The 20,406-nt window shown below is 54.7% G+C and overlaps 1 protein-coding gene across 2 annotated transcripts; it reads left to right on the forward strand.

Annotated features, from left to right (window-relative positions):
- The first annotated feature begins 1,666 nt into the window (after nucleotides 1–1,666).
- LOC123612091 (transcription factor SOX-7) lies at nucleotides 1,667–8,308 on the forward strand. 2 transcript variants are annotated; one of them, XR_012503500.1, is made up of 3 exons: nucleotides 1,667–2,101; nucleotides 5,499–6,835; nucleotides 6,937–8,308. XR_012503500.1 is itself a non-coding variant. In XM_074355749.1 (2 exons), the coding sequence occupies exons 1-2, from the start codon at nucleotides 1,864–1,866 to the stop codon at nucleotides 6,434–6,436; spliced, it is 1,176 nt and encodes a 391-aa protein (XP_074211850.1). In that variant the 5' UTR covers nucleotides 1,667–1,863; the 3' UTR covers nucleotides 6,437–8,308. The 2 variants fall into 2 exon arrangements, 1 of the variants encoding a protein (XP_074211850.1); XM_074355749.1 differs by having other exon boundaries at nucleotides 5,499–8,308.
- Nucleotides 8,309–20,406: the final 12,098 nt, after the last annotated feature.

The following is a 20,406-nucleotide window of genomic DNA, read 5'->3' on the forward strand; positions in this document are numbered from 1 at the left end:
AGCCCGGAGAGCAGTGGGTGGAGTGCTCGGGCCTAGGATGCTGCTACTGGCTGCTGGCTGGAAGGGCGAGAAAACTAAGCAGCCTATTTTGTGTGTAAAGCCCGTTCTTGGATAAGTATTATCCCGGGCTCCAGAGGTTAAAACTGGGACTTAAAAACGGAGAAGCTGCACTTCTCCATTCACTTGCACGGTCTCAGCCTTGGGGCCCGTCCGGGAGGGCGCGTTGCACACAAGGTGCCTGTGAACTCAGTCCCTGCACGCTGGGACACTGAAATCCGGACTTAGAACTCAGACTGCATGTATAGAGTTCTGTTAACATCAACCAACATGTATAGAGTTCCGGCTTTCATACACAGTCCTGTTAGATCAGTCTTACCATCTTCCTCATATTAGGATTGGGAAAGGAGGCCTACAGAGATGCTTGACTCTTGCAAAGTCACACAGTAAGTAACCCAACACTGAAGACAGGTCTTGACTCCAGACCCCACAGTCCTCTCACAATGCTACCTCCTTTCAGGGTCACCTCTGGGGAGCCCTGCTGGGGTGGCGCTCAGTAATATATGCGGATTGAAGTCTAGGATCTAGTCAAGCCTTATGGCTGCCCCGTTTTATACAGCAGGGTGTGTCTAAGCCGAATCTGCTCGCTCATTTATTCATTCACTTATCTGGCAGTTCCCGAGTGCCTACTGTGTGCCAGCACTGAAGTGAGAGCCAGGGAACAGCCCTACTCACTCGAAGCCGCGTCACGCGGAGCTGCCGTCTGAGCAAGGGGTTTGCGTCTTCGAGGGACGAGGGACGAAGGACGAGCTCCTAGCCCGCCCAGAACCCGCAGCCCTGTCTACCCTGGGGTGTCAGGAGGAGAGGAACTCGGAAGCTACCAGTTCGGGCCAAAGCCTAGGGGACGCGGGAGGGGAGGGCCGGAACGACTCCGCTCTGAGAAGCAGGACTGCTGGTCGGAGAAGAGAAAACAACCATGAGAAAGGAATTCCGTGAGAGAAGGGCTAGCGGCCGGGACACAGGAGACTGGGGTGGGGTGGGGTGGGAATGGGGGTGTGAGGAGAGAGAAATCAGATGGCAGGCAGATAAGGGAGAGCTGAGAGCCAGGGAGCTGCGGGGCGTCGAGGGGGCGTCGAGGGGGCCCCCGGGTGGGCGCTGCGAAGAGCCCGATGCGTGATGCGGCCCCTGCCCTTAGCAGCCTCTATGGCCGCCCAAGTTGGCTGGGGGGGAGGTTGTCGCCTCCCGGGTCATTTTAGGCAAGCAGTAGGTGTGTTCTGTTAAGAACGGTTCACAGGCTACTCTGGGTTGGGGTGGGGGATGGGGGAAAAGTCTCTCGCGCCCGGGCTTTCCCAGCGAAACCTGTTTGGCCTCGGTTCTCCGTAGGATTCCACGCGCGGGGGGAGCTGGCGGATCCTGGCCCGCGGAGGCCGCGCGGCCAGTCAGGCCGAGGGGCCCGTCCGGCTCCCGCTCCCGGGCCTGGTGACTGCGGGCGGCGTCCGCCAGCCGGCCGGAGGCACCTGCGCCGGGAGCGGGCCGGACGAGGGGCGGCCGGGCGCGGATCCCCGGGAGGGACCTGGGAGGCGGAGGGGCGGGCCAGGGGCGGGCACGGGGAAGCGGCCCTCCCTCCCGTCTCCCCTGCCCGCAGGTCGGAGCGGGGACGCGGCGGCCCGGGACGCAGGAGGGGGCCGCGCCGAGAAGGAGGGAGGGGCCGCGCCGCCTTCGAGAGTCATTGGAGGACGCGGCCGCCCGAAGCTGATAAATAAGGGGCCGGGCCGCGGCTGCGGGCCAAGTTGGACGCCCCGACCGGTGCGAGGGCCAGGTCAGCGCCGGCCCGACGACGCGAAGCGAGGCGACCCCCGTGCGGCCATGGCCTCGCTGCTGGGAGCTTACCCGTGGCCCGAGGGGCTCGAGTGCCCGGCCCTGGAAGCCGAGCTGTCGGACGGGCTGTCGCCGCCGGCCGCCCCCCGCCCGCCGGGGGACAAGGGCTCGGAGAGCCGGATCCGGCGGCCCATGAACGCCTTCATGGTGTGGGCCAAGGACGAGAGGAAACGTCTGGCGGTGCAGAACCCGGACCTGCACAACGCCGAGCTCAGCAAGATGCTGGGTGAGTGAGCGGGCGGGGCGCGCCCCGAGGTCGGCGGGACGGGGCTGGCGGCTGGAGGCCGGGCGGGGGCCGCGCGGGGGCGGGTGGGACAGGACCCGGCGCGGGGGCCGCACGGGCGCGCGCCGTGCCCGTGAGGTTGGGCATCGGGGCCGGGGTGGGGTGAGTGTGCGCGCGGGGGCCGGGATTCCCAGCAGGGACACCTGGAGGAAGCCCAGAGTGAAACGGCGCGGTCCGCCGAGGTGGCCGGGGAGGCCCGTTCGCGAGGACCGGAGCTGAGTTAGGGGCCCCGGGGCACAGGCGGGGCCCCGCAGCGGCCGGGCGACCGGGACCCGCGCGCACCGACGGGCGGGGACGGAAACGCCGAGGCCGGGTAGAATGGGCGTCTGCTAGCAATACCGGAGCGGGAAAACCGTCATTCCCTGAACTTCACCACCAGCACAATCACAGAGGGAGGCTGGAACTATCACTAACGAATATTCTTGATCTTGGGGGAACGCATTGCTGCTTTACCTTAATTATTAAACCAACAGCAAAATTGACTTGATTTCGAACCTTCATTTCGCAATCGCAGGAGTGTAGAAAATTTGCTTCGGATGCTTAGGACGGCCGATGAGGATTTGTCCTGCAGCTCGGCTGCTTCCCAAGGGCTGCTGAGCTGTCCCAACCCATGCGGCCCGACTGGGGACAGGGACGAGCCAGGCCAAGGAGCCTAGAGAGAGGATGTTCCTGGAGTTCCTGTCGGGGTTTCTCCTCTCTCCCTTGTCAGGAGCTGAGCACTTATCAGCTCCACCCAACTCCTAACCTCTTTGCCCTTCACCGTGGTTTTTATTCATTTTAACCCGTGGGAACCTTTCAAAGCAGGCGCCAAGCCCAGTGAGAAGGCCCAGTGTGTGGGCACTCCAGGCTGACCCTGCCCTCTCCAACCCCACCCGGCCCAGATTGGAACATTTTTCCGTTGGAGCGCCAGGCTTCTTCCCCAGATCGGTAGTGAGGGCGGACCTCCATCTTTGTGCTCTCCTGCAGAGGGCCTGCCTGCAGTTAGATGCCCTTTCAAAGCCACTGATGGAGTACTGGTTTCAGAGAGCCTCCTACCTATGGCCCAGTCCGCTGGCTAGCTGTGCCTGGGGTGAATGAGTGGGCCAGTGTCTTAGCGAGCCCCTTCCCACACAGAAAAATATTTAAAATTATACTTTATACTGTGTTGGCATAAAGACAAATATATTAATATGTTCAATAATATAAAACATTTTTCTTGCAACTGAAAGTCCGTATTTTTCTTCAGATTTCTAAAGAAATGAGAATACTTTTTTTTTTTGTGGGTCCCTGAAAGTTTTTTTGGTGTCCCCCAGTCACCATGCCAGGAGGGAGCAGGCCCAGCCTGGGGCAGAGATCTCAGGCTGGGGAGCCTTGCAGGATGGGGGCTGCCTGCTCCCAGAGAAAGGATAGGAGAAGGGACCCAGTTGACAGATACCTCCTGTGAGCTGATTCCTGCTGGCAGCTGGCACTTGGGCTTCCAGAAGTTACAGTGCATTATGCAGGAAAGACGCTTGTTGCTTTCTGCTTAGCCACACAGCCCCAGGCACTGGGCAAGGGAAACCAACATGGTGTTGCTTTGAAAAATGCAGACTTTCTAAACCTGCTCATAGAGGGGGCAGCAGGATGGTCTGCGTCCACCCCCTGGGATCATGCCCAGCCTTTTCCTTTCTGACTTAGGGAAGGGAAAGGGCTGAATGTGGGAATCCAAACTTTTTGACTTTTAGCTTTCCAATCTTTAACATTAAAAACCTCACCCAGTAGCACTCATGTTTTTAGTATATTATGAATGAGAAAGCATGTAAAGACAGTTATACATTTGGTGGTGTTTAAAATGAACCTCTGTTTTATGAATACTACAATATCCAGGTACACTTAGAAACTAGGGTCACACTGCATATTCAGTCCACAGTCAGGGTGTGGGTGAGTCTGGATCTTGGGCCTCTTGCAACAACTTTGTGGCCTCAGCCACAGGCTGGAAACTGGTGACCAACCCCAAATCTGGAGTTCCTGACACGTTTCAAGTTGCCCTTTTAAATGAGAGCTAATTATATTAATTGATAATTCTGTCAGAATAGTTATAAATTTTCATCCAAAAGGTAGAACGCATTTAATAAGGGCCCTCCTGCAGCCCCTTCTGCGGGCCTGGCACTCAGGGCCAGCCAGCACCTGCGCCGAGGGGCCGAACACACGGCTCTGGACGTGGCCCTCTGCAGAGTGCTCTGAGTGGGAGATGTGGCCCCTTTCCTTCCAGGGCTTAGCAGAGGGCCTGCCCTCTGGGCAGGTCGGTCTCAGACTTCAGGATACAGTAGAGTCATGGGGGAACTTGTCAAGTTGTAGAATCCTGAGTCCACCCTAGGAGGTAACAATCTAAGGGGCCCCGAAGTGACCTTCAGAAAACCTGCAGCAGGGAGAATGTGCAGTGTACTTTGAGAGAGAAAGAGACACTAAGGTGATTTACAAAACAACACACAAGTGAGTGAGGATGAATAGAAAACACAAGTGAACCCAGCATCTTTGCATCAGTGGGACACAAGCATGGGATGCTTCTTTAGGAGAGAGTTTTGAGCTCAGAGGCATCGGGGAATTAAGGGATTTGCTCCTGTGTAGAGGTGACCCCTGCCATGGGCAGAAGGCCCTAAATAGACGGCTGGAAGCTGTCTGGTGTGTGTGCGTGTGTGCATGTGTTGCAGGCAGCTGCTAGCATTCTGGTCACAGACAGGTCTTCACGCAATAGGGTCCTATTTGACCTTCAGATATAAGGGCTAACCCTCTGTTGCCCTGAGTGAGATCCTCTAATTTACATCCATTTGTGAAACTATGGACTGGGCGTGAGTTCCTTCACAAGAAGGCCTGCGAGATTTATGCCACAAATAAATATTACAGCATCACTTCCTTAGAGGCGGCTGTAATCAAGGAAGGCAGAGTTTTCATTAAGATGCACAAATGATTAGAATTGACCCTGGGAGGGGAAAGGGAACCCAAATCAATGTTGGAGTCGTTACATACTTTTGTCCTGTCGCTGACATTGGGCCAGGTGGGCCTTTCACTGTGCATCCCGCACTGTCTACCTACATCTGGTGGCTTTGATGTAGGAGGTGCCCTGGCTGTGTGTGTGATTGGCAGGAGCGCTTTGGGGCGTGCAAGCGGGAGAGGTTGGCTTGGCCTTCCTGAGCGCACAGGACATGGGCTGGGAAGAGGCGCGAGGAGTGCCGTGAGTCCTGAGCGGGGGGCCGGGGGGGGGTGGCCAGAGGCGGCCAGCGTGTGCATGCATGATGCTTGGAGGCCCCAGTCCGAGACAGGTGCGTGGGCCGCCCTAGCCGCGCAGGTGCTGAACATGGCCTTCTCTGACTTGTGTGAGCAGGAAAGTCGTGGAAGGCGCTGACGCTGTCCCAGAAGAGGCCCTACGTGGACGAGGCGGAGCGGCTGCGCCTGCAGCACATGCAGGATTACCCCAACTACAAGTACCGCCCGCGCAGGAAGAAGCAGGCCAAGCGCCTGTGCAAGCGCGTGGACCCCGGCTTCCTGCTGAGCTCGCTCTCCCGCGACCAGAACGCTCTGCCCGAGAAGCGGGGCGGCGGCCGGGCGGCGCTGGGGGAGAAGGAGGACCGGGGTGAGTACTCCCCGGGCTCCGCGCTGCCCAGCCTGCGGGGCTGCTTCCATGAGGGCCCGGCCGGCGGCGGCGGCGGCGGCGGCGGCGGCGGCACCGGCACCCCGGGCAGCGTGGACGCGTACCCTTACGGGCTGCCCACCCCGCCGGAGATGTCGCCCCTGGACGCGCTGGAGCCGGAGCAGACCTTCTTCTCCTCCCCCTGCCAGGAAGAGCATGCGCACTCCCGCCGCATCCCCCACCTGCCCGCGCCCCCCTACTCGCCGGAGTATGCCCCCAGCCCCCTCCACTGCGGCCACCCCCTGAGTTCCCTGACCCTCGGCCAGTCCTCAGGCGTCTCTATGATGCCTGGCTGTCCCCCGTCCCCTGCCTATTACTCCCCTGCAACCTACCCGCCTCTCCACTCCAACCTCCATGCCCACCTGGGCCAGCTCTCCCCGCCTCCCGAGCACCCCGGCTTTGACGCCCTGGATCAGCTGAGCCAGGCGGAACTCCTGGGGGACATGGATCGCAATGAGTTCGACCAGTACTTGAACACTCCCGGCCACCCAGACTCTGCCGCCGGGGCTGTGGCCCTCAGTGGGCAGGCCGCGGTCTCTCAGGTGACACCAACGGGCCCCACGGAGACCAGCCTCATCTCCGTGCTGGCTGATGCCACGGCCACGTACTACAATAGCTACAGCGTGTCATAGAGCCGGGACAGCCAGCCTGGCCCTGCCTCGCAGCCGTTTCTCCTTCCCGCGCCGAGCGGAGCGGATGCGCAGCGCCCCGGGGCGGGCAGGTCTGAACTGCCGCTCGCGGAGCCGCTCTGCGGATCCCAGGGCCCCTCCGCCCCCTTCCCCGCCTGCCCCGCCCCCTGCAGCCTGCATTTTGAGTTATATTCCTTCAAGTGAGTTTTCACCGGCTACACCGTGGAAATAAGGCACGGTCGTTGCTGAAAGACGGTGTTTCCCGGTAGAATTTTCACTGGCCTCTCCTCCCCCGTCCTCAGACCGGAAACAAGTTGGGGAAGAGCCCAGCAGCATTCGCGCCTCTCCTGCTTCTGACTCAGCCGCAGGGGATTCAGCCGTCCTGACCTGTGGGTCTTCCAGGTGAGGGGAACCCGGGCTAAGACTCAGGGGACCCAGGATGCGATCGCAATTCTGCCTCAGGGGGCTGGAGGCAATCCGACTCATTTCTTCTCCCTTTCCAGCCCGTTCCCCCGTCTGTAAAGTGAGGGACAGACATCTGCTCCAGGTCACTTCTGCTCCAAGGTTTTCTGATTTAAGGTTCTCTCAAGGCTAACAGGAAAATGAAGTTTGCCTCAGTGAGCTCATTAATGTGCAACCTGGCGACAATTCGTGCACAGCCCAAGGATACCAGGCTTTGCTGCACTTGGCCTGCCTTCCAAAAGGATCATAGTCTTCCAAAAGGAGGCTTTTCCAGTTTGAGAAAAAATACGCATCTTGATTTGGGAAATTAACCACTGAGCTTAAATGCATCACTGAAAATGAGATTAAATTCATGCTGATCTTTTAAGAAAAAACCCGTATTTTTAAAGATAAGTTCTTTTTTATTACACATACATTTCAAGAGAATATACACAACCTGAATATATACAGTGTGTGTGGGACACACAGCACACACACCTTCATGCACTGTCTGGATCAGAAACTCCTGCTGGTATTAGCAACTTCTCGTCAACCCTCTGTGCCTAACCACCCAAAGAGCAGGGACTGGAACAGAATTTCAGCACAGTACCATCGCTTTCCTCCAATCTGGATGTGTTGATTTCTTGAGCAAAGCTTCATCACACTCTCCCGTCTACAGGTGCAAAAGGAACTTCTTTCCCACTGTCCCCATCTCCCTTTCTCCCTTCCCTGGAATTTCTTTTTTCTCTTCTCCCCTGCTCTTCCTTCACCCCTGAATTGGCCACTAATTCAAAGATCCCTTGACTTTAAAAATCCCAGGTGTGTTTCCTATGGCTGAGATGGAAATTTGTTCTCCTTAGCAGCCAGCTGGTCCTTCAGGTAATATCTTCAGCCAACACATCAAAGCAACCTCCCCTTTGTTGTATTTACTTCCCAAAGAACAGAAATGCACTGTGATTCAGAAAATGTTTCTGAGCCCTGACCCCACCCCCTGAACATTTCCATCCTTCCCCCAAACCTCCTTTGAAGGACCATACCTATCAGTGAGCTAAAAGACAGTTGTATTTTTGATTTCAGCATATTATTGCCTGTATGAAATATGCGTTTTATATATTCTCCTATTATTTTCACCTTATATTTTGTATTGTTGAAAGATCCCTTTTTTTTCCTTCCAAGGAGTCCTCCTGTAAAATCACTTATCAGACATGATTAATCTTTATGCTATTACTGTATATAACATTTGGTAATAAATAGTAAATCATGGACAATATGATTGGTGCAGTCCAGAATGTGTGTTGGTAATCTTGTAAAACATTCTCACAGACATTAAGCTAAACTGTTCCATTTTCTGTAAGAACTACACATGCTTTGGAACGGTTGTAGATATTCATTTGTCTAAAATATTTAATTTAAATAAACGTTTTTGTACCGTGACCATTCTATCATTTGAAATATAGTTTTGCAAGAAGAAAAAGTTTTCCAGTGGGGCGTAGATACGATGCCCAGCGCTACTTACAGTGTTGGTCAAAATGTTTTTATTTTAAGAAGTTATCTTGTAGGAGTGGTTGATTTTATTTTATGAGTGACGATAGAAAGATAAAGCCTAATTTTACACCTTAGAAACAGTATGTTGTTGTCACTGACACTGAAAGGAAAGACAAACTCATAGCCTACTTGCGAAACAGTTTTCTCCTCAGGAGGGATGACTTCATACTTGTAAAGTGGGATGAGGTGATTACCAGGCTGTCTGGAGAGAGGAAGTTTAAGTTCTGCCCAATTATTCGCTCACTGAAGGCTACTGCATTTCTCCTTCTTTTTGAAATAGTCTTTCTAAGAATCTTTACTGAGCATTTCTAGATGTAGTACCACAAGAACTGTGGGTTCTTGATACCCCATGGAGGGTTGTGGAGAAGACAGGGGAGCACGCGGATGCGTAACTGAAGGATGTAATATCATGCGAGGGTAGAAATAAAATTCCAGCCAGAAAGTGCCCAGAAAAAAACCCTGATGATTACTCAGTCCCCATGCGGGTCACCGTGTCTAGCTTCTCTCCGTGGGGAAGCGGTCGTAACTTGTTGAAGTCAAGAGTAGCCTTGTGTTCTACCAGGCCCTCTGGGCCAAGGAGGGGTCTTGGGACGGCCCAACTGGGCATATGTTCATCCTGCAAATCTGATCATAATCTCTAGTCATTACTTTAATAGCACTTTATAGGCAGAGGGAGTTTTACAGCAAGTTTTATGATCTGTTTCTCATCCACAGCCCCAGGTGGGGCCCGTCATCTCTCCACTCCATTGCACAGCGAGGGACACTGAGGCCCAGGGTAGGAGGTGGCCCAGCATAGCTCACCCCACTCAGCCAGTGGATGCTGGGGTGTCAGCATGTCGTCAGATAACAGTTGCTGGAACAGCCTCTCAGCTAGAGGCTCATGCCTTTTTAGTGCTGCACCAGGGCATGGAATTACCTGCGGTCCACTCCTATCCGCCACAGCCCAGGCAAGAGGATGGATGGAGCGGAAATGACAGGGCCAGCGTTCGACAAAACCCCAGTTCCTTGCTGCCCAGGTCCCCTGCTGTGGTCGGCTGACAGTGGCCATCTGCAGGTCATCAGCTGGCTGGAGGGCTTGTCCTGTAGCGTCCCGGATCTGTCTGCCAGTGTCCCGCCCTGGACACTGCCAGGTGGGCGTGTCTCATTCCAGGACATACTCTTGGGCAGGGGCGGTGTCCCTGCCTCTAGAAGGGCAGGAAGCAGGCAGGCGACAGGCTGCTGTCTCGCTTTTGCTCAGCTGGGAGGGGAACAGTCGTGCCCAGAAGCCAAGGGCATTTTAGAGCTTTAGCTGCCAGTCCTGGGGACCCAGCTCCCCCCGGTGACCAGAGTGCTTTTGGCTTTGGCTGATGAGAATGGGTGGGGATGGACAGTGATGAGTCGTTTTCCTAAAACGTAGAGGTCGCCTTTTCACACTTTTCCTGGAGATCCTTCAGTGCCTGCGTGTCACCCACGGCACACAGGGGGCAGAGGTGTGTTCACAGAGAGCTGGCGAGGTTCATGCCACCGGGTGCCCCCCTCACCCAGGGTCCTGGGAAGGGCTCTGTCACGTGTTCATATGGACACCCCCCCCCCACGCCCTACCTACTGCACGGAAGACCTATTGTTCTCCAAAAACGCTCTCCTTTCCCAGGCTTCTGCACCTTTCCCAGTGCTGTTCCCCGACTGGGGAGACCCTCACTCCCACCACCTGTCTGGTGACATCCCACTCCCTGTCCAAATCCAGCTCAGATGTCCCAGCCCTGCGGGCGGGGGCGCGGTCACTCTCCTCCCCGAGCTCCCGCAGGACTTGAGCACATCTGGGTTCCGGGTGCCTCCCCATGGTGCTGGTGTCACCCACCCGTGTGCCTCTTCTCCAGCAGAGGAAGCTGCTCAACAACAAATAAGTGAATGAATAAGGTGGCCATCTGAGATGTCCTGTAGGTATTCCGGTTAATCCTGGTGCTAAAGACCCAAAACTTTCTGGGTCCCTAATGTCACTCATCTCCCTGAAACCCAGACCCTGGAGCTCTTGTGTGTGCAGTTCTCAGGGCCCTGAGACTGGATGTGATGCAGCCACGGCTGTTCACCCTCACCTGCTAGAGAACTGCCTGGAGTAAACAAGTCGGGGGGCATAGGGGACTGGAGGATCTCTCTCCTCTCCCATCCCATCCTAGAGCTGCAGAATGAATTGCAGAATTTGTAACTGCCTGCCTTTCCTTTTGAAAAGGCTGTGCTGTTGGTTTCATCCCAGTGAAAGAGATTTGGAAGGAAGGGAGGGAGGGAGGAAGGAAGGGAGAAGGGAGAAAATGAAAAAGACCTATCAATCTATTTATCAATCTGTCTGTCAATCTATCATCCATCCATCCACCCATTTAACCATCTATCTGTCTCTCTGTCAATCTGTTGTTATCTGTTGATACTTTAATTCTCAAAAGGGACAACATCTTTGTAGAAAGTTTAGGAAACAATATTACCATAGAGAAAAAAAGTCATCTACTGTCCAAGACTTAGACACATTATTGGGTAATTTTTTTTTAAAGGTATGTCCACCGAGTCTTTTTTTGTTTGTCTAGCTCTGCATATCCTCATGTCTTTTATAGTCGACCTTTCTATTCTTTAATATTAAACATTTTTCTAAGTCGTTCAGCTTAATTTTTCTGCAAAGGATGTTTTCTTTGCAGTTGAAAAATCAATATGAAAAAATTTAAGAAAAAGAGAATAATTACCCACTCTGTGACCTTGATACAACCATTTTCAACATACCCATTTTTTGTAAACTGAACCCCCTGATCCTGTATTCATGTGTGTAAGATGTAGATACCATCATAGCATCAGTATTTGGCTTTATTCTTTCAACATCCTATATAGAAGTTTTGCCACGTTGATATCTGTCTCCCTATCTGTCATTTTTGGCTGCTGCATGGTTCTTCAGTGCATTAGTGCAGTTTGATTTACTTGAACATCCCCTTGCTGTGACTAAGTTGTCCCATTTTCATTTTTTGTCATTATGAACATTTACTTGTCTCTGTCCTTGGCTAGATTCCCAGGTGCGTATCACAGGTCCAAGCTATGAACAGATTTATAGCTTTTGATCAGACTGCTGGTTTGTCAGCTCCCCTAGCTGAGTTTCAGCTGATATTCGAGGCACAAAATGACTCCATGCAGTTCCCAGAGTGAATGCTTTCAGGGAGAAGGACAACTCCTGAAGGCTATTAACGACTGACCCGGTACATCCACGCGCAGTGGGTGCTGCCTGTCATGGTGCTCGCTTCCTGAGGACCATGCGTGCTTGCCCCTGGCTTCCCTGGGGGGGTTCCTTTCCTCAAGCGCCACGGTCGATGGCACGCCTTTCCTTGAGCATAAGTTTACGATGTGGGGGAAAGGCTTCCTCTATCAGCACAGGAACCAGATTTGTCCCTAGAGTCCCCCGGAACACAGAGTGGCTGGCGGCAATCGCAGGGCACTCAGAGCTCCAGGCAGTGGGAGAGCGTCTGCAAAGAGCCCCTTCCCTTCTTGTTATGAGACCATGTTGAGGCCCTGAGGCAGGTTGTGCTTCCCTCCAGATCCTCTGTCAGGGCTGCTTTCCCATTAATCGGAGGCTGAAGGTTGTACAGATGTGGGAAGGGGAGGGACGAGGAAGATCCCATTATACAAATCACGAGCGAAGAAGGCGGGGATCACCTGAGAGTGGGAGAGTGCATTCTGCGGGCACTCCTAGAATGTTCTGCAGGTCGTCACTTCTCAGAGGGTCACACTGCTGGGCAAAGAGGCGGGTCCCCTAGCTCTGTTCACTGTCCTCTCACTGGACATCCATTTTCCATCCATCCGAAGGGCTGTGAGTGGCACAAGTTTGGGACAAGAGGGGGGTCCTTAAGACAAGAAAAATATTCCACTGGATTCTGGAAAAATCAGTGGATTCTGATGACCGAAATGTCTTTGCAGCCTCCAAGGCTTCAGGGAGCTGGCCATTGTGTCTTAGAGGCTGTGATGACAGGACATGAGAGGTGAGGCCAACTTCTCTGGGCGAGGGTCCTGCTATGAAGGCAGTTGCCCAAAGGTGTCTGCGGGCTCCACCCATGTCCCTGCATGCTGGTTAGTTATTATCATGTCGGAGAATCCAAGAGAGCTTTGTAGCTCCTCCAGTCCAATTTCAATAAGACTTATAACTTTCTTTTTCTTTATTCCCTTCCCTGAAAAATAGAAGCTCCAGCTCCCACACCTCAAGGTGCTGCGAAAGTTCCGGGAAAGCTTGCAACATCCTTAAAATCTTCAAGACAGAGTATAGTAAGAGAAAGTGACTTGTTCCGATGGGGACCATCGGTTAGTTGGAGGTATCCTTACGTAAACAGAGCAGTTACATTTTTACTGGAAGGAATTCTCATCCCAGCTCTGTGACTTTGGAAAAATTGTGGAGGTCCGAGCTGGAAGGAATTGTTGTTACGGTGTTGTCAATCCCCAGATTTGATGAAAAAGGAACTGGAGGCCCAGAGAGGTCAGGACCCGGCGCTCAGTCTTCCTCAGCAGCGCCAGCAAAGAGGGCAGCTGGGACAGGGCTGGGGAGAGCCCCCTTGCTCTCACTGTGGATCGGGGGAGGGGATCTCCGCCGCAGGCAGGGGCTGGCGACACAGGTACGGGAAGAAGAGGCCGGGGAATGCAGACGTAGGGCCAGGAGCCCTGGGGGTCCGCATGCCTTCAGGAGGCGTCCCAAGACGTTTCTTCTTGTGCTTCTTGAAGCCCAGCTGGTCTTGGTGGGAGCTGGCCCAGGAGAGGGAGGCTGAAAACAGCATCCTGGGGACAGAGAGCCCCAGTGTGCCCTGGCAAGGGCAGGTGCACGGCCCTAGGGTCCCAGACTCTTCAGGGGACGAGGGGGATCACAGGGGGACCTGGACATCTCTGGGAGCTGTGTCTCTGCCCGCCCTGCCTGCCCCATTCCGTGACCACACTCTGGCTGAGGCAAAGAGGAGGGCGAAGGCCTGCAGGAGGGGCCCGGAGAGGGCGGAGGAGCGGCCTGGCGGCCGAGTGTTTTCCTGCCCATGGGAGCTGCTGTGACCAGGAGGAGGAGGATGTGGCCTGAGCCCAGTGTTTCCTGCCTGATAAGCCGGCCCCTCCCTGGGAGCCCTGGCTGGGCTACCTTCGAGCCCAGAGCCCTGCCCAGGGAGGGGCTGGCTGAGGAGGAAAATCACTTCTCCAGATTAGCTCCCCCGCCCGGCCCCGCAGCAGCACAGGAAACGGGGCAGAGGCCCAGCGCGCCCAGAGGTCCCCGCCATCAGAGCACTCAGGCTCAGGCCCAGGGGCTCCAGCCTGTCTTGGGGCCTCAGTGGCCACGTCCCCCGAGAGCGGAAGCCTTCCAACTCCAAAGTCAACCATTTCCAAGGAGGGCAGTGACTGCAAATCTTTTTATGTGTTTGTCAGATCTCATGCCTGGAGTTCAGGCCTAGACACTGCTCAATTTATCACAGTCAGTCCAGCACCAGCCCCCCTCCCCGGCCATTGTCCGAGGGCAGAGTGCGGAGAGCGGTGGGCCTGGGAAGGATGCCAGGCTGGCACAGAGGGCGGGCAGGGGCTGGCCCGGACCCAGCTGCTGCCCTGCTCTGTCCTGATGGGCTGTGTGGCCAGGGTGAGTCCCTGGCCCTTTCTGGGTGTTGCTCCCTGTCTGTAACTGGGAGGGTGAACCCCACGGGAGCTAAGGGCTCCCCTCCCAGCAGCCATGAATGATCGAGGACTCGGGGAGCTGCAGGGACCGTGGCCATCCCTGAGGAGGGCAGGGCAGGCTAAAGGTAGCCTATCCCCACTGAGGGAGGGCCTGAGGGACAGCACCTACTTATCAATGTCACCTTGAGCTGACCCTGCCCTGGCTCCACTGTCCTCTCCAGGCAGAACGTCCTCTCTGGTTTCCCACCGCCATCCTACCCTCGGGGCCAGTCTCCTCCCTGGGGTGGCCTGCTTCATGGGAGGCCTGGAGATGGGAGAGGCGGGTGAAGAAAGTTAGACAGGAGTCTAAGCCTTTCCACTTTAGGCTCTGCAAGGTTGGCCCAGCCACTCGTCTGCTGTGTGACCTTGGGCAAGTCACTTTCTCTTTCTGGGTCTCTGTAAATCAGGTCGGGCTTGACAGTTTTCAGGCGCTAGAAGACCCTGTTTCTCTGAGCCTATGAAAAAGAGGAAGAAAAAGAGGAGAGTTCCCCTCCTCTCTGCTCCTGGCCTCAGCGCAGGAATGGTCTCTGGGGAGGTGACAGTGCTGGGGTATCCTGGGTAGGGTCCCCCTGAGCAGAGCCAAAGCTGCGCACATCAGGGCTGGTGCTGTGGCTCCTCCATCCAGGCCTTCAGCATCTCCCACTGCATCATCCCCTCCTGCCTCAGCTGCCCTGGGCTGTCGCTCAGCCTTGCCGTCAGGCCCCGGCCCCACCTCCTTGGAACTCTGCCCACCTTGCCCACATCACCTGATCTCTCTGCCTCTCCACGCAGGTCTGGCCAGACAAGATAGGGCAAGAGGCCTCAGGTGTCTGAGCCCAGCCTGGCACGTCCTCACGTAACCCTGACACCCAGGAGCACCCTTCCTGTCAGGCAGGACATGGTATAAAGGCTACAGCTGGTCTCCTGAGGGAAGCCAGGCCCTCCTTGGTCCATGGGGACTCCTGGACCCCATCTTCCCAACCCCACAACCACTGTCCACTCCAGACCCTCACCACAGTCACTTGGCTATCGCCTGGAGTCTGTGCCCCTCCAGTCCAGCTAGAGATTCCATCTGGCCTGAAACTGTCACCCTTTGGGGGAAACTTCTGCCTGCCAGGTACCATTAGCAAGGTGGAGCTCTGGCTGCAAGGGACATTCAGACCCGCGCTCAGCTGGCTAGCGTCTTCTCCTCTAACTCTCTCCCCTCAGTACCTGTGTTCTGGGTGCAGCAAATTTCCAAATAGGATTTGTTTTCTCATCCTCCAGTGCCTTTGCATAGGCTGTTCTCTCGGGCTGGAATGCCCTTCCCCACATCTTCACCCTGTGGACTCCTACTCACGTCTCAGGACCCAGCTCAAATGTTCTGCCTCTCAGAAAGCCTTTTCCACAGTCCCTCCATCCATCCGACCTGCCTTCCCCAGCCCTCACCCCCGGTGAGTGTGTGCGTAGTCCCACATACTCTTACACAGCACCTGGGGTGTGATGACATAATCCCTGCTTTAAGCCTGTAGCCTCCCACTAGTCTGGGAACCTATTTATCTGGGAAAGACATCTTATTTGTCTTCGATTCCAGGGGGCCTACTTCATGCCTGGCACATAGTAGGTGTCCCTTCAGTATCTGTTGGATGATAGATTAGCTACTTGGAGCTTGAACACTTAAATGGTCCACCCTCTGCTCAGTGTCTGATCTTAGACAAGTCGTTTCATTTCTCTGTGACTCAGTTTTTCTACCTGTAAATTGGTACTGGCTTATCTCAAGAACTTTCAGATTATGGTAAAAAAATAAAAGCTCAGGAGATGATGGATGGTGAGGCATAAATTCCTAATGCAGCCGCCTTTTGATGAGCCCTGGAAAGATTTAATACTACGCTGGCTATCTGCCACCTTTTAGTCTGTGTTCATGCCCCACCCTTGGCCATCTCTCAGGAATGACAACTATTTGTAATGTTGTCCCCACCAGAGCAGATCAGGAAGAAAATTTGTGCTGCGTGTGGGGAGATGATCAATACACGCACATATTACATACACTCACATATACATAAATATATATAACACACATGTACACACATATATTACATACGCATATTACACGCAGTCACACAGATAGACATATACACCATATATATTACACACACACATCATGACTTTCCAAGGCCAAACATAAAAGACACTGGGGATTACTTGCTCTCCTACTGACCCCGATGGGACAGGTACAGGGGACTGATACCAGTGACTGGTGTTACGGTTTATCTAAGTAAGGAGTTGGCTGTTAGTTCTGTATTAATAAGGATGCTAAGTTCTCTTAGGAAGTAAATTTAGCCCTTTGGTAACTTACCTTTTCCAAGCCTAATTAAAAAACCTTTTATTATTTTCTGTTTCACTCCTTCTAGACTTTTCCCCCTTAGGTTTATGTGTGTGCTCACACACCTATTTTTAAATTTTATTTCAGAATTTAGGGATTACATTGTTTTGTAAACTCGCTTTATTAAAAAAGTGAAAATGCAGCCTGAATAATGTTTTTGCATCAAAACGTGCCTCTGAACGGGTGACAAACATTCTGTCGTGGGCTCTCTTACAAGCCACTTCTCTGTCTCCACGTTACCAGACCCCACGAATGCTCTGGGTCTGCTGAGGAAGCCTGAGTTGCCCTAAAGGAGGACCCACCTCTTCCACGTCACACCTGATGAGCAGCGAGTGCAACCCTGACCTCTCTCGGTGTCTTGGCCCCGGCCGGGCCCCCTTTCCAGAAGCACTGCCACGCCAGAGCTCTCTCCGTGCATGTTCCCATCACCCAGGCAGTGTGCAGGGCTTTCTTTCCAGAGGGGTGTGTGATGGAGCTAAGGAGGCACACTTTCACCTAAAGGTCGGGTGTATTTTCCGTCAAGCATCAGTTCTCTGCTCTTGCGTGTCATCCGGCCCCCTCCTACTCGACCAGCTGCCAGCCAGTGTTGGAGGGAAGGCCCCTCGGGCCCAGGTGCGGGCCACAAGGATGCCCACTTCCCATGGCACGCTGGGCGCCCGGGAGGGAAGTGACTGGTGTGCAGTGAGTCAGCAGCTTGGCCCTGCCGCCCCTAGTGCTGGGAACCGGCCCGGGGTCCAGGGCTGCCTCCTGGCCTCTGACGTGCGCCGTCTTGCTCAGGGCGGAAGCCTCTCTTCCTGGGAAGGAGGGCAAAGGCCCAGGGGTGCCCCAGGCCTGGAGATGCCTCCTCTGCCAGAAAGCGGCACAGCGGCCTCTGGGTGGCCTTTTCCTGTGTGTGTCCCCTCTGTCCAGCCAGGCTGTGACTCTGCAGGACGTGGCCTTCCTGTCTCCTGGATCTTCCCAGGCTGAACCCCTTCCAGCTCCCTGCTGCTGAGAGAAAGTGTGTGCAGAGAGCACACCCCCCTCCCGAGACCCCCTCACAGGGTGGATGGGTGGACTGGAATTCCAGGCTGTCATCAGATGACTCAACGCCGGCACCTAATAAACGGGCACTTTTCTTTTGGCTTCATCCTGTCGCTGCCCATCTGGGAATCACGGCGGCTCCCTCCGGGAACACAGACGTTCCAGCCTCACACCGAGCGCCCTTTCCCACAGTCCCCTCCCGACCCTGGTCTGCACCAGACTGGCTCCGTGGAGGGCGCCTGGGTGAACAAGCCAGTGAAAAACAATAGGGTCGCTGTGAAAATGCAGCTTCAAGACAGGCATTCCCGTTTGAACTCGGATTCCAGGAGTGGCCAGGTCCTCCCATTCACGCGGATTCCTCCAGCCAGCCTGCCCCCCGACACTGCCGCCCACTCTCACCATCACCCTCTGCCCAGCAGGAGCCCTCGCTCAGGTGCCTCGGCCCAACACCCTCTCTCCCAGCCTCCTGCCCCCGAGGGCCTCCCTCTGGTGCCCTCTGGGGTCCGGTGGCCCCTCCTGCCCGGGTCCTGCCTCTTCCATGACCTTTGTGCCTGTGGGCCACCATCCTTGGTCACGCAGCACCCTATGGCCTGGGTACCAGATGTTTGGGGTTCCCCTCTAGATCTAACCTCCTAGAAGGATGGGGTGGCATCAGTGTGATGGCTGATGCAGGGAAAAGGGTGGACGCTTAGCGTTAGGTGTGAGGGCCTGGGTTCGAACCCCAGCAGGTCACTTACTAACTCAGGAGCAGTAGAGAAGTTCTCTGCAAAATGAGGAGAATGAAGTAAAGTGCCCAGCACTCGCTGGGCACTCGGTGTTAAGTCAGAGATGATCTTTATCCTGCTATTTCTGCCGTCTCCTCTGTGCCCCACGTAACCCTGGGGTTCCAGAGATGCTCCTGAAGTGGGGCAGCCACACGCCGTCGATGGGGCAGCAGCCAGTGTGCTTGGCTGGGCCGAGTGGCGGGGATCAGCACGAACGTGGGACCGGCCAAGCTGCGCGTGGAGGCCTTGTCGCTTCCGGTCCGAGCTTGCCCCGTGTTGACACCCTCGGCGCTTTCCCAGGCTCCCTCCTGTTCTCAGTTTTTGAAGAGTTTTCAGCAGCTACTCACAACAGATGGGGGTGTAGCATTTCCAGGGACAAAGGCTCCAAGGAAGAGGGAAGGCAGCCCCTCCTGCACCCTCCCAGCCAGGGTGGTGGAAAGGTCTGAGCCCTGGGTTGGTGTCATCACTAATGACCATGGTGGTGACCTTGGACAAATCCCTCCCTTTCCCTGGGACGCACTTTCCTCAGCTGTACTGTGAGGTAGCCAAAATGGGCTGCCCCTAGGATCCCTTCAGACCTGCTCTTCTATGACTCTGAGGTCAGAAATCCTTCTAGTCTCAAATAAGTTAGTCTTGAGGAAGTGTTTTATTCTCCAATTTCAGATAGAGTGACGGTGGCTATGTGGGTGGGGGGAAAGATTACTGTTGAGGAATGGCTGGTAGCATTAATGAATGGATTTGCTTCTGTAATTAACCACTTATTTAACTCTTCATTTATCTAGTGTTTATCTAGTAGAAGACTGGGGCTCTGAGTCAGTGGTCTCAGGTGAGCCCCCAGTTAACAACCGGCACCAACTTGCCAGCCATGGAGGTCCAGCAGCTTGGAAGTGGATCCTTCAGCCCAAGTTGAGTTGTTCCAGCTGATGCCACATGGAGCAGGGACAAGCTGTCCACATGAACACTACCCAAATGGCAAAATCCTGATTCTTATTAGTTTAAGCCAGCAAGTGCTGGGATAGCTTGTTACGCAGCAGTAGTCACTGAAACATACAAAGCTAGTGCTGGTGTATGGGAACCCAAAGATAAAGACATGTCTTGGCCTATGTTCCTCTCAAAAACAGAACCTAAGACACAGGTTTGCCTGCAGTAAATAGCTTCTTTGGGAAGTGACCTCAGAGACCAGAAATGGAGACCAAAGAGGAGATAGAGTAGGAAGAGCCAACATAAGGGGTGTCCCTGAGTTGTCCACCGCTGTGGGTGACTAGTGCCCCTGGGACCTTCCAAGGAGCCCTTTAGATTGTGTCTCAGAATTGTCTACCTGATGGATGAAAGGGAGACGCCTTTAGCCAGGTGTTCCCAGTTCCCGTTGGCTGCGGTGGTCCATGGGATGTTCAGCCCCCTACTTCTGGGATGTGCATATGTGTGTGCCACTCTGGGTCCTGACAGTGCCCCATGCTGTGCCATCAGAGAAGTCTCTAGGGAGGAAGCAGGGGACATTTGCCATCTGCTAGAGTAAGGTGCTGTCAGCATGAAGTAGACAAGATGGTCATGGAACAGTTACTGTATCCTTGGCTGAAATCGGAGGTGAGGCCGTGAGAGTGGGAGGTGGGGAGGTGGCCCATGAGAGATGTCCGGGATGCCATGGACCTTTGAGAAGCTGACCATCCAGTGCCTCTTCTCAGCCCATGGGCAGTGGCTACTCTGTGAAGCTGTCTGGCTGTCTCAGCTGCACCTGAAGCCTGGAGTTGATTCTGGGCTTTGAGTCCCAACCGCCAGCAATCTCCTGGGTCAGAGTTTGAAAGTGAGTCTCCTCCAGACAATAAGATGCCTGGCTGGTGTCCTCCCAAGGACAGTAGCCACCGGTCCAGGTTCCTGCTTCTTCCAAAGAGCCTTGAGCGGTGCTGCCCACCTATCACCAACAGCTCTATCCTTTTGCTAGGAAAGTTCCAAAGCCTTTGGTCACCTGTCTGGCCTGAAGTATTCAAACTTCAGAGGCATTTGGAGTCCTTCTTAAGGAAACACCTAAGACTGGTTTACATGAGAGACTTTCCTTCCTCTGCTTAGAGGTCGTGGAGGTGCTATTTCCAGATTCTGCTGGAAATCTGAAGCCCATAGGGGAGACAGCCTCCTGAGAAACTTCTGGGATTGACTGGGGCCTGGAGAACGCAGTCTTATGGTATCAGGTTCAGAAA

Source organism: Camelus bactrianus, chromosome 31 (assembly GCF_048773025.1).
Source record: "Camelus bactrianus isolate YW-2024 breed Bactrian camel chromosome 31, ASM4877302v1, whole genome shotgun sequence".
Classification (NCBI taxonomy): Eukaryota; Metazoa; Chordata; class Mammalia; order Artiodactyla; family Camelidae; genus Camelus; species Camelus bactrianus.